This window comes from Glycine max, chromosome 2 (genome assembly GCF_000004515.6).
Source record: "Glycine max cultivar Williams 82 chromosome 2, Glycine_max_v4.0, whole genome shotgun sequence".
Lineage (NCBI taxonomy): Eukaryota > Viridiplantae > Streptophyta > Magnoliopsida > Fabales > Fabaceae > Glycine > Glycine max.
The window spans coordinates 3,526,169-3,538,730 of NC_016089.4; the positions used below are offsets into that span (position 1 = coordinate 3,526,169).

At 33.2% G+C, this 12,562-nt stretch overlaps 1 protein-coding gene across 2 annotated transcripts; it reads left to right on the top strand.

Moving 5' to 3' along the window:
* The first annotated feature begins 394 nt into the window (after positions 1–394).
* Positions 395–7,972, top strand: LOC100787173 (glutamate--glyoxylate aminotransferase 2). Of its 2 annotated transcripts, XM_014764769.3 has the most exons (15): positions 484–881; positions 1,124–1,137; positions 1,580–1,713; positions 2,595–2,660; positions 2,808–2,925; positions 4,343–4,424; positions 4,555–4,642; positions 4,731–4,889; positions 5,466–5,639; positions 5,730–5,861; positions 6,629–6,694; positions 6,830–6,894; positions 7,075–7,166; positions 7,271–7,427; positions 7,675–7,972. In XM_014764769.3, the coding sequence occupies exons 3-15, from the start codon at positions 1,597–1,599 to the stop codon at positions 7,802–7,804; spliced, it is 1,446 nt and encodes a 481-aa protein (XP_014620255.1). In that variant the 5' UTR covers positions 484–881; positions 1,124–1,137; positions 1,580–1,596; the 3' UTR covers positions 7,805–7,972. The 2 variants fall into 2 exon arrangements, with proteins under 2 accessions (XP_003519649.1, XP_014620255.1); XM_003519601.5 differs by lacking the exon at positions 1,124–1,137 and having other exon boundaries at positions 395–881.
* Positions 7,973–12,562: the final 4,590 nt, after the last annotated feature.

A 12,562-nucleotide genomic window follows, 5' to 3' on the forward strand; every position in this document is an offset into this window, starting at 1 on the left:
TATGCAAAAGATAAAGACTATTTTGAATTTTTCATTAAGTTAGGGACTAATATGCGACAGGGGTACAAAGTCAGAGACTAAATTGTTTATTTACTCGTTTTGTTATCATACGTGACATCTTTTAGGAGACACGTCCACGTGTCATGTCACGTCATCCTTTAGTGCCACGTTGGATAGTCCACGTATCACTAAAATTGACCTCACTAACGGCGTTACTATCAAATTTAACGGAAGAATTATTTTGCAACACTTATGCAAAGATAGAGACTATTTTGAATTCAACATTAAGTTAGAGACTAATATGTAAAATGGATACAATCTCAGGGACTAAATTGTCTATTCACTCCTTCTTTTTTCTCTAAAGTTGTACTGAATTCAAGATTGCCCGAGAAACATCTTTGTGAATATGGCACGTATCCAAACAATCAAAAGGAACTAACAAGAACCACTCCCCAAAGAGACAATGACACATACACACACTCTTCAATCAAACTCGTGCAGAAGCCAAAGGCCAGTGTTATCTACGTAGAGACTTGTAGTCCAAAGCTTGGCCACAATTGAAGCACGAGAGCATTATCCCTTTGGATTAATATAGCCATCTCAAATCTCAATTTCGATAATCCGTTAGCACTTTTTTCAGTGGCTCTGGTGCTGCCATTACGTTCCACCAACCGCCACTGCCACACAAATACACTTCACTACAGACAAATAAAATTCACACTCTTTTGTCAGACACGTATAAGTGTATGACATTCTCTACTACAACTACTTGGTGTTTCCCATACCGAACACTCTTCTTCAATCAAGCGAAGGTGGTCTCGATTGCAAGTGATCCACGATACACTCTACGCTTCACAAAACCTTCAAACCCAATTCCACAGGTAACAATCATTTCTCATCAACTGCACTCGATCTATATGAATACAACACTAAATGACCCACTTGCGGTAAAAAACTAAAAATCGAATTTTTTGGCTTTCGTGTCAACTGGGTTAGTGTTAGATTCTTGTCTCTCTCTTAAAAAAATGATTTTTGGTCGCTAACTTGAAGGGATTTTTTTTCAGGAATCTGACCCTTTTTTTGTTTTCTATTTTCTATTTTCTTTTTCATCGTTTCATTGCAGAAATTTGACTAGGGGTGAACACAGATTCCTCAGGGCACAGTGCACAGTGCACAAGCTTTTGCTTTTTTTTTTTTTTTTTTCACTGTTATGGTTTAACCGTGTTTTCTCTATTATCTTGCAAACTGGTTGGTGTTGCATTTGTTAAGCCATATGTTATATTCCTTTAAGTATTCTGAGTCTACATATTTGATGAAGTTATGATTAAATCAGAGAAGTCTAATTATGGAGCTGAGTCTACATGTCAGTCTTTACTTCACTAGTTAGCTTGAATTCTGTTATTGAAGAAATCTAATTTCCTTAACCGAAACACTTCACATGTAGTAGAATAGGGTAATCTTATGGTGCTTTGTTCACGAGGCATGTCTGCGTGACAGTTCTCATTATTTTCCCTTTTCCCTCATTGAACTGTTCTGGTTGGCAATTGATTTTTTTTTCTTATTCTGTAATATCTGCAAGAATTCTTCTGCTTCACCATGCCACCAAAGCCTTTAGACTATGGGTCAATAAATGAAAACGTGAAGAAGAGTCAATATGCTGTCAGAGGTGAATTATACCTTCGAGCTTCTGAACTTCAGAAAGAGGGCAAAAAGGTGGGTTATAAGTTATTTTCCAGGTCATTTACAAAATGTTATATTTGTTTGACTTACACGTTGCACCCTTTGGTTGGAGGAATACATTGATCTTGATAAAAAATTCCTTCTATTGAATTTGTCTTTTATCTGGTATTATAAAGAATTGGGTTTTCAAAGTAACTTTGAAGCCTGCTATTGCAAATTGTTCGTTGATTCTATATGGTTTTAGAGGGGACCATAAGTATGCACCATGTTGAACAAGTTGTTGTTGTGTCTTAGATCCTTATTACATGGCCATCATAGTAGTGGTAGTATGTTACTTATTACATGTTTTTCATTTGAAACTTAATAGTAAGCACTTTATAATAGCCAGTTTTTGTTCTTAAAGGCTTGTTGGCAAAGTAGTTGTTCTAATTTTTTTTACATTGAAGTATCTGCCGTAAAGCAAATCAGTTGTTGTTAAACTCTTTAGCTGCTTGAATTTAAACATATTTATATTTTTATTATCGCCAACTTGCATTTGCGTATCCTGAAAATGGATTTGCATAAAAATGCGAGCATCATTACCCATGATGTCTATGCAAACATAGTCTTATTATGAATACTGTCAGCTTACATTACCTTCAAGCCAAATTACACAAATAAAATATATTTGTATTCATGCCATCATCTATACATGTGTGTTCCTGTACTTAGTCATGGATTTAGCTCCTCTAAAATGAACAAATGTGTAATGTGAAGAAGTAAGAGTACATTGATTTGAATTGGACTACCATGATAGCTTAACTAACTTCAAATCAACAGTAAATGTGCTCTTACTAACACTACACATTTGCTAACTTTAGAGGAGTCAAATTCCCTACTCATATTTACAGTAACTCATTTTCAATTGTTGGCAGATTATCTTTACTAATGTTGGCAACCCGCATGCATTGGGACAGAAACCACTGAGCTTCCCTCGCCAGGTTTAACATAATTGTCATATTTCTTCTTTTACTGGATCTTGTAATTTTTATTATGTTAATAGCTAAACATACTCCTTATCTAATTAAATAGCATTAAGCTATTTTATTTGTTGATTATGCTAACATACAACATTTTTTTGGTTGCAGGTTGTTGCTTTGTGCCAAGCTCCATTCCTACTTGATGATCCTAATGTTGGACTGCTATTCCCTGCTGATGCAATTGCAAGAGCTAAACACTATCTTTCATTGACCTCGGGTGGTTTAGGTATTCATATGTCAACTACTTTGTTTTATAACATGGTAGAATTTTACATATTTTGATCTGCTTTAAAAGTATTGCTCTGCAACCTTAGTTTTTACCCTATTCTTGTCTCTTGATGCCTAAAATTAAGTAGCGATACTGGTAAGTCTAATAATTTAAGCAATACCTGGCAACAAAAAACTACATTATTTGTTAAATATATTTTTTTTGGTTGTATACTGCCCATGATAAAATTAGTTAGATGTAGTTTATCAGTTGCATAGTGGGGGGAGCCTTGAAATGAGGGTAAGGTTAACCTTGTAGCCAACATGCATGTTTTAATTGTGGAAACAACCTCTCTTCTTTCAAGGATAAGGTCCTCATACATCTGGACCTCCCAAAACCTCACATTGCTTGAGCCTAGGAGCTTCATGCACTAGGAATCCTTGTACTCTTATCAGTTGCTTAATGTTTAGTGTGTAAAACCAGCTTATTCAAAATTCCTAGGAAACATGGGGAAAACTAAAACTTGGTTTATGAAAAATAAAAATTATGTACTGAACACAGATTCTATGTGTTTTTCTCTTGTTAAAACAATTTTCTGAAATATTTAGACAATTTCCATTAACTGAGTACACAAGTCATAGTTTTAAGGTAACTTCATATCTGTTTGCTGAATTTTCCATTTTACTATCCTTTGTTTTTCTTGCCTAAGGATCTCAGATGAAGTTTTAGTTGACCAAAGAAGAAATTGCCCCAAAAAGATGGCTGCACTTAAAAAATATTAGGGAAATTTTTTTGTTATAAATAAACTGTCTCAAAAGCTTAAATGTTAGGTGAAGGATCATAAATGATATTATATATAACACGCCCCCTCACACCCAAGTGCACTTTGGGATTTAAGCATGGACAAATGCACATGCCCACTCTACGTTGTGCTGAAATTCACATACGTATATAAAATGGCGTGGCAGGGAACAAACTCTTGACAACTCAGTCATAGAGTTCTGCTACCTTCTCATAAATCAACTATCCCTAAATTTTAAACTGTTTGGTGTAGAATCACGAATGATTTTATATCTAACCATCAGCAAGTTTTTATATATCATTAGTGGTCTTCCGCTTTCAATCTATCACATGAAAATGCGCCTGGAATTGAAGACTTAATCTGATAAAACAACAGCAGAAGCAAAAGAAATGTTTCAAAGTCTGAACCATATTAATTGCTTTTTACTGAGAGCATGTTAAGTTTTTATGCCCAGCAGCATTCTTCTTAGCTTGCAAAATTTCTTGCTGTTCCCGTGTAAAATTTTACATGTTACTATAACTAGTGTACCATTGGGCGTTTTACCAATTCTTTTACTTATAACCGACACAGGAGTTAAGACTTTTCTTTGATATGAGAATCTTGACTAATGAACTGCAACTAATGGTGATGCAGGTGCTTATAGTGACTCCCGTGGCCTTCCAGGAGTGAGGAAGGAAGTTGCTGAGTTCATACTCAGGCGTGATGGTTATCCAACGTATTTATACTCTATACAGTCTCTTTCTGTTTTCTAATTTATCTTGTAAAATCTTTCTTTAAAAGGGAGTCTTAAGCTTAGTTTCTAATTTGTTAGGCAAATGGATTAATTGCTTCTTGCTCCATTACAGTGATCCAGAGCTCATATATCTCACTGATGGTGCAAGCAAAGGAGTGATGCAGATATTAAATACTATCATCAGGGGTCAAGACGATGGGGTAATATATATATTTTTTCTTATTAGTACCTTAGTTTTCTATATTCACTGTGCCATTGAAAGAATTGCCCAACACTTCTTATTGCCAGATTTTGGTTCCAGTCCCACAATACCCACTCTACTCAGCAACAATTGCTCTGCTTGGTGGTACCCTTGTTCCATACTACCTTGAAGAGACAGCAAATTGGGGTCTTGATGTTAATGAACTTCGTCAATCAGTTGAACAGGCTCGCTTTAAAGGAATAACTGTATGTGTTTTGTCTTTACAATGTTATGTTTCCACTCTGTTTCAACATTAAATTTACAAAGCTAAACACTTAAATGTTTGGAAGATGCTGAATCAATGTGAAGGGAGTGAATCTTGTTTTTTCTTTCTTACTAGCATTCGAACTGGTGCCATATGAAATTGTCATACAACAATTGCCATACACACTAGGAATGCCAGTGAAGGGAGTGAATCTTGTCATATTGAAAGTATTTATTGTTGATACTTCTCTTCCTACTTCTAAGTTGACTACTAGAAATGACTTCGCTGGTTGCTTTGTGCAACATAAAAGGGAAAAAGAAACAAAATAGCTTATGGCTGATTGATGAACTATCTTCCCACATGAAATTTTACAATATGTTGGCTGTTTCTTGAAAATAATTTTCTACCAGTGAAGAAATCATGTAATGATGAATTATTTTTGTTATGCTAAAATTTGGATGGCCAAACTTAACATCCTTCTTATATGTTCTTTGTATTTGTCAAAACCTTTTCTTATCAATTCATGTAATGCTTTATTTGAATGAAGCAACAAAATCATAAATTTAATTTTGAGTAGGTTAAAGCAATGGTGATCATAAATCCTGGAAACCCTACTGGTCAATGCCTTAGTGAAGCTAATCTAAGAGAGGTTTTGCAATTCTGCTATCAAGAAAATTTAGCCTTGCTTGGAGATGAGGTTTACCAGACGAATATATATCAGGATGAACGACCCTTCATCAGTTCTAGAAAGGTATGCTTGTTGTGCTGCAGCGCTGGTAAACTGATATTTTGCCTCAGTTGTTAATGTGAACTAATAATATATACTTTTCTACACGAGAAGGTTTTGATGGAATTGGGGCCACCTATAAGCAAGGAAGTTCAGCTTATTTCTTTTCACTCTGTGTCAAAAGGTTATTATGGTGAATGTGGACAGCGAGGTGGATATTTTGAAATGACCAACATTCCTCCAGAGGTTTGCCTTTTCATATCTTGTGTTACTGAATTTTATGAATTTCAAACTGGTATTTCTTGCAACGTTTGCATTATGTTAAAATTTCAGTACAAATTTGTCACGAATAAACTATTCTAAAAGCTTAAAAATGTGAGGTGAAAACTCATCAATGGTTTTATTTTTGACACACCCTCTCTCAAGCGAGAGACCTTTAGGCTCCACTTGAAGCATGAACAATGATCAGGTTCACCCAACCTTGTGCTGAAGTTTAACTTTTATTTAGAAGAATGAGGGTGGCAGACTGACAGTGATCAAAACTGTGGGCCTTATGGTCATACTATGTCATGAATGAACTATCCCAAGCTGTTAGATGAATGCACATAAATGATTTTATACCTGTCAAGATTTATTGCATCTAGTTCCAGTTTAGTGCTTCAAAGTTTAAACCATTGACAGGCTATGTCAAAAATAGAGGGGTTAGAAAAGCTGTTGAACATGAACAAAGAGTACTAACAATATACCTGAATATATGTCGATGACTATAATGCTCCGAAAATTTAGGTTATTACACATTAACCAATGGGTTAGGCATATGGATGCCACTTGTAATATAGTGAAGTGAATAACTTTTCTGTTGTAAAATACTTTTTTTGCACTCATTGCCTGTTTGTCTGGATGTAGGACCTTCTGACTCTACATGTAAGGTGTTCATACAAATTGTCACCTCTTCAATTTTTGCTATAGCTTCACTGATGATGCTTTTCTTTTATCCTGATTTTCTTTTGCAGACAGTTGATGAGATCTACAAGGTTGCATCAATATCACTTAGTCCAAATGTTCCAGCACAAATATTTGTGAGTTGGATCTGAATGTTTCTCAGATATTTTAATTTAGACTTAATATACCTGTTCAAAGTGTTATTTGAGTGAGTACTGTTCTCTTTCCTTGGGCATTTCCTCATTATTCATATTTCTTACCCTGTTCTACAGATGGGAGTTATGCTCAATCCACCTCAACCTGGAGATATTTCTTATGACAAATTTGTTAGGGAGAGGTAATCATGCCAAGACTAATTTGATAAATGCCAAATATTTTGTCAAGTTAATTTGATTTTCTATATAGGCCATGTTTGAGCATGAGAAATTCATCATTTCTCCCATACCTTCCCAAATGTTTGAAATCATAAGAAAAAAGGGGTCATTATGTAGAATTGACAATTACCTATAACTTGCAGCACCGGAATACTTGAATCACTGAGAAGAAGAGCAAGGATAATGACTGATGGATTCAACAGTTGCAGAAATGTGGTTTGTAATTTTACTGAAGGTATAAACAATAGTATTCCAAAACAATTTCATATGTTCTCGTGCTTCAATTTCAATCTTTGATTGCCTCGTACAACATTTGTCATTCCTCAAGTTTTTGTTCAGGTGCCATGTATTCATTCCCTCAAATACGCTTGCCGCCAAGAGCTTTAGAGGCTGCTAAACAGGCTGGAAAGGTTCCAGATGTTTACTACTGCCTCAAGCTTTTGGAAGCCACTGGCATATCCACTGTTCCTGGTTCAGGATTTGGTCAGAAAGAAGGGTACAAACTTATACATTTATTCTCATGTTTATCCCCTTTTCTTTTCCTTTCTTTAGAGTGATTCCACATGCCTATTCCTATGGTTTTCATGCAATGAGAATGTGCTTTAGCTAGGCCATATATATTTCTGAAGTATATATATCTTCAACTTCAAGAACTACAACATATATGATGTAGAAAGCACATATTCCACTGGTTTTCTTTTACTACTTTCTAATGATTGTGTATGTCAAACTTATGCTTACAGGGTGTTCCATTTGAGGACAACTATTTTACCAGCTGAGGAAGACATGCCTGATATTATGGATAGTTTCAAAAAGTTCAATGATGAATTCATGGAGCAATACGAAGACGATAGAGGTTATTCAAGGTTGTAAGAAAATCATTGTAAAAGCTGCATTATACTCTTGCGCTTTTGGAAGTTCTTCATCCATCCATCCCTCGGAGAGAAAAAAAACATAACCTCCGTTTCTACTATTTGTCCTTCATTGGAGATTATTCTTAAACCTTACACTTTCTTCTATATCATCTCTGAACTTACAATATTTCGGCTGTATATTTAATCTCTCTTGAACTTTTATCATTTTATGCTTGGCAATCAAACAATCGTCTTGAATGTGATGGTTTTGCGTCATGTGTTTAAATGTCCTAAGAAAAAGATTTGACATAGATATATATAAGGTCTAGATATGTTTTTTTGTCTTGGTAAGTTAGTGTTTTTTTTATTCCTGTAAGTTTAACTTTTTTTAATTTTAGTTTCAAAAAATGTTTTTTTTTTTAAATTTGATCCCTATAAGATATTGTACTCATTTTTAGTCCTTATAAATTTGTATCTTTTTCATTTTAGTTCATGTAAGTTCGAATTTATGGGAATTATAAATAAAAAAATTAAAATCATTAAAGGAACTAAATTAAAAAACATAAACTTACAAGTTACAATGACTAAAATGAATTTTTCTTTTTACAAGAATTAAAATTAGAAGAACATCAACTTAAAGAAACTAAAATTAAAAGAATAAATCTACCTCGAACAAAAACATATTTAAACATATATAAAAGTGTTACAAGATATTCCTTCTGATCTGAAATCAACACGTTGTTATACAGAAGAGTGTAGTCCCTTTTGAAATTGAAACTCCAATATACTCCATCTTCGAGAAAAGGAAAATTATAATGTGATGCACACCCTTCAAACTCAAAGTGTATTTTCCTATAATTATTGTTAATATATATATATATATATATGATGATGGTTTCAAATATTTAAAGATTCTCAGACAGTGGATGTAGTTATCATCTACCGGCAGAATATTGCTGCTTAGACAATTGGGAATGAAGACATCTAGAAGCAACAACATTTTAATCTTTTATTGACGTAAACAAAAGTGATACTTGATTTGATACCTTCATCTATCTATCATCCCTTTTCTTATTTTTCATTATCTTTTATTAAATATTATTTTCAGGTTTCCCTTTCATGGTTTTTGCCTTTAGTAATTATAACGATAAGAAGGTACGTGGTTGAGCAAGTGAAAATGAAAGAAAATGATAATTTCGGAATACTGATGATTTTTTTATACTGTTTTCACTATACAGTTAAAATTACTATTTAGTTTGTGTAATGTACAAAATAAATATTTATTTTTCATCATTAAAATTTATAATAAATATAGTTATTTTTAAAAATATAAATTATATTTTAGATTTATGATTGATTTATAATGTGATACAAAGTTATTTTTAACATTGATAATTTTTAAGAAAGTAATTGAAAATAAATTTATAAAAAATATGAAAAAAAAATAAATTGAAATAGTAATTTGAGATGGTTGAAAAAGAATTCTTTTTAGTTAGTTGGAAATTTCTTTTGTTTGAAACTTTAGTTTAATTGCATATATGCTATTTACATGTCTTTTCCAACAAGTTTGTGACGTTAAACCTTTCACATCATCTCTTAAAAATTTCCAACACTTTGTGGAATGAAAAAAATAGTTCTGACTCTAAGAAAAATACTTTTAGCTTTAGTAAAAGAATTTGCAATGTTACCAAGTGTTAATAAGGCTATGACAATTGAGAACAAATATATTGCTCTAGGATTTGATATCTTTTTTCTTTGTTGATGAATTTTTTTTATGAATTGAGTCTTGGGAGCTCTGTTAAGACTAATACTAAATAATACGTACTTATTAATTTTATATAGTAGACTTAATATTGTAGCTTAGTAAAATACTACTCTTGGTAAGAAATATGGATACGTAATTACGTACACTGGTTTTGGATTATGTCCAATGGCGGGACTGCCCACGTAGGCATGTTCCGCCAGTACCAATGACGATACCCTCGCTCACCCCTGTCCCGCTGCTGTCAATAGCGGCACCCCCTGCGGTTCCCGCTTCTGTTAGTGGCGGCACGTCTATGCCGCTAATTCCGTTGGCGGCACCACCCCAAGAAGAGACCTCATTCATAAAATGTTAAAGAAGGGACCCCTTTACGTAAATAATTTGTAATGGGGACCCCCTATAGTAAATTTGCCTCCTATATTGTTATTGGTTATATTATTATAATCGTCGTCCCTGTCTTCTTATTGGACATTTCACATTTTGGACCTTCTTCCCTGTCCTATAGCTTGACTAATTAAAGCATTAAATTATAGGTCAGTACTAATAATCAATTCATGACCTTGGCATGGGTGGTAAGGATTTTCCCTCTTAAATAAGAAGTTGGGATAATAGGATTTGATTCCAACTCTTTGTAAATAGAAAAAAACTTAAAGTCACCCCAAAAAAAAGAAGAAAAAACGACTTAACTTAGAGGACTCTACCCTTTTTATCTTCCATACGTCAGAGAAAATTATGCCCTACAATCAGTGGGAGACATTTCTTACAAAAGCAAAAATACAATGGGCCAATAATTAATGCTTCAAGAAGTTGCAAAGGTGTGTTGGAATTTGCATTTAATTTGTTTCTTTAGAAATTGGCCTGATCCTTGCCCTTTTTTTTTTCTTTTTCTTGTTTCAAGCTGTGAGGATAATTTTTTTTGCATTTCAATCCAGATGGATAAAAAGTCATTTCTTTTCCAAATTGGAAAGCAATGGGAATCGAGATGTAAAAAAAGGTATTAAGATATGGAATATAGGGCATTTAAAAGTAACCTTGTTGCTTAAAGCTGTTGCCGTTTGTTTTTAATTACTCCGTTCTTATCCATATCGTCTGATTTTTACCCAAGAAAACATCTCATTAGCTCCTCAATCTTTTTTATAAATAATAATAGGAATGGGAATCTCTCATATAGACTTGAAGTTGAACCAAAGCTACTGAAACATTCTTAGAATGGCACAAAATAGTCGTCTTTTGCAAGCAAGAAAGGAAAAAAAATTAGAGGTTGATCATGTAATGAATAATGTTATCTTTATTTATTTATTTATTAATAAATATTAATTATTAGTTTTATTAGAATATTATAAGTGAAAGAAATTCGAACCTTCCACCACTCTCTTCTCCCCAACCAATAATAATGTTATTTATTTATCTATCTATATTTGCTGGGGTGTTTGGAGATGCAAAGGGCATCATTAGAATCAAACAAGGGTTTGGAGGAAGCATGGGGGATTGTTTGACAATGAAAAATTCCCTCCCTCAAGGCTCTGAATTAGAACGAGAGCTCTTCATGCATGGAGCGTCATGGGGGCTGTAAACATTGAGACTCATATCTAACTTCATAACTGTATCAAAAAGTGAAGGTTGAAGCGGAGGAAGAGGATGCAAAAAAAAAAAAAAGAGTAAAAAAAATAAGGCTTTGGTTAGGTCAACGCTAATTCGGACTATTTTTTTATTTAAAAAAGGAGGTATTGAATTCTTAGTAGCGTGTGGCTTAAGCATTGACCTTGAGACTGGCACTAAAATAGTCATTAGTGTCGGAAAGCATTATGTAAAATTACAAAACACAAGAAACGTGTTAGATTATATTTTAAATATTTTTCACAAATCTTTTTGAAGGACTGTGTGTCGTAATTTATAAGATGATATGCAAAATTGTTTTAAATCTCTTTATCAAAACCTTTTATAAAAAAATATCAAATAAAAATTTGAAACATGATTAACCACATATATGATAAGAAAATAAAGATAAAAATACAAAAAAATGCTTTATATTGTTCGTCTCATCCCAAAATTACGTCTAGATCTTGATACTCCCAACTTCTAGTCATATAACTTTGAATAAGTTATAAGTATTCTTCTTATGTACTAGCCTTTTCATGCTCAAACCCAAATAGTATTTCACTTGCTTCTTTAAGCAAACATCCAAATATTCTTTCCAATAAAGTCTCTTTAGGTAGTTTCAATCACAGTTACACAAAACTTGGTTAAGATAAAGTTCACTGATCTCTATCATCTTATTATTAGACAATGTACAAGTTAAGCTCAAGATTCTACACTCAGATATTTTACATTTACAAAAGGTTGCTACAAGATTAGAACATAAGTTTGTTAAGCTTCAACAACTTTGTTGTCTTGTACAAGGCATCTTGATATTTATAGGAAGTCTTTGAAAGTATCTATTGAGACTTGAAAAGAGCTTCATTCTTCTATTTCCTTCAAAGAGAGAAAATGTTTGTTGAGGCATTTAATATCTTTCACCTAGTCATTTGGATAAGATTAAAGAGTTTGCTTATGTCTCATTTCTAGCTTGTATAGAAAATCTTGCGGCAATGAGCATATATATTTGCTTTTGATTAGATACTACAGTGTAATTCTCTTTCTTATAGGTAGAAATGTATTTTCATGAGTTATGTAGCCTTGTATCTCATTGACTTAGCTTTTTAAACTTTTTGAGTGTACTTCTAAGTTCTAAGTCATATAAGATTGTAAGCACGTTGTCTTTCTTGTATGGCATACAAACTATATAACATTTAGTATAAACAATGTGTTTTTGTTTTTGTATGGTATGTTCTTAAGAAAGAGCTACCGTCTTGCTTAAAAATAGCATTTTATTTGTTACTTTGAAAACTTAAATAGTTAGTTTGTTAAATCAAGACGTTAGGCCGCACTCTTAATTCGTTCTTTATCCTAAAATATTACCTAGCTAGGCAATGAGCATATGGATCATCTCTTAAATTTCTAGCATCCATGACTACG

What these genes read in the sequence shown, in the direction of transcription:
- LOC100787173 (XM_003519601.5), top strand. Translation starts at nt 1,597, where the DNA reads ATGCCACCAAAGCCTTTAGACTATGGGTCAATAAATGAAAACGTGAAG. An exon ending in TTCAGAAAGAGGGCAAAAAG is followed by an intron (nt 1,714 to 2,594) that starts GTGGGTTATAAG and finishes AATTGTTGGCAG; the next exon opens with ATTATCTTTACTAATGTTGG. An exon ending in ATGTTCCAGCACAAATATTT is followed by an intron (nt 6,695 to 6,829) that starts GTGAGTTGGATC and finishes CCTGTTCTACAG; the next exon opens with ATGGGAGTTATGCTCAATCC.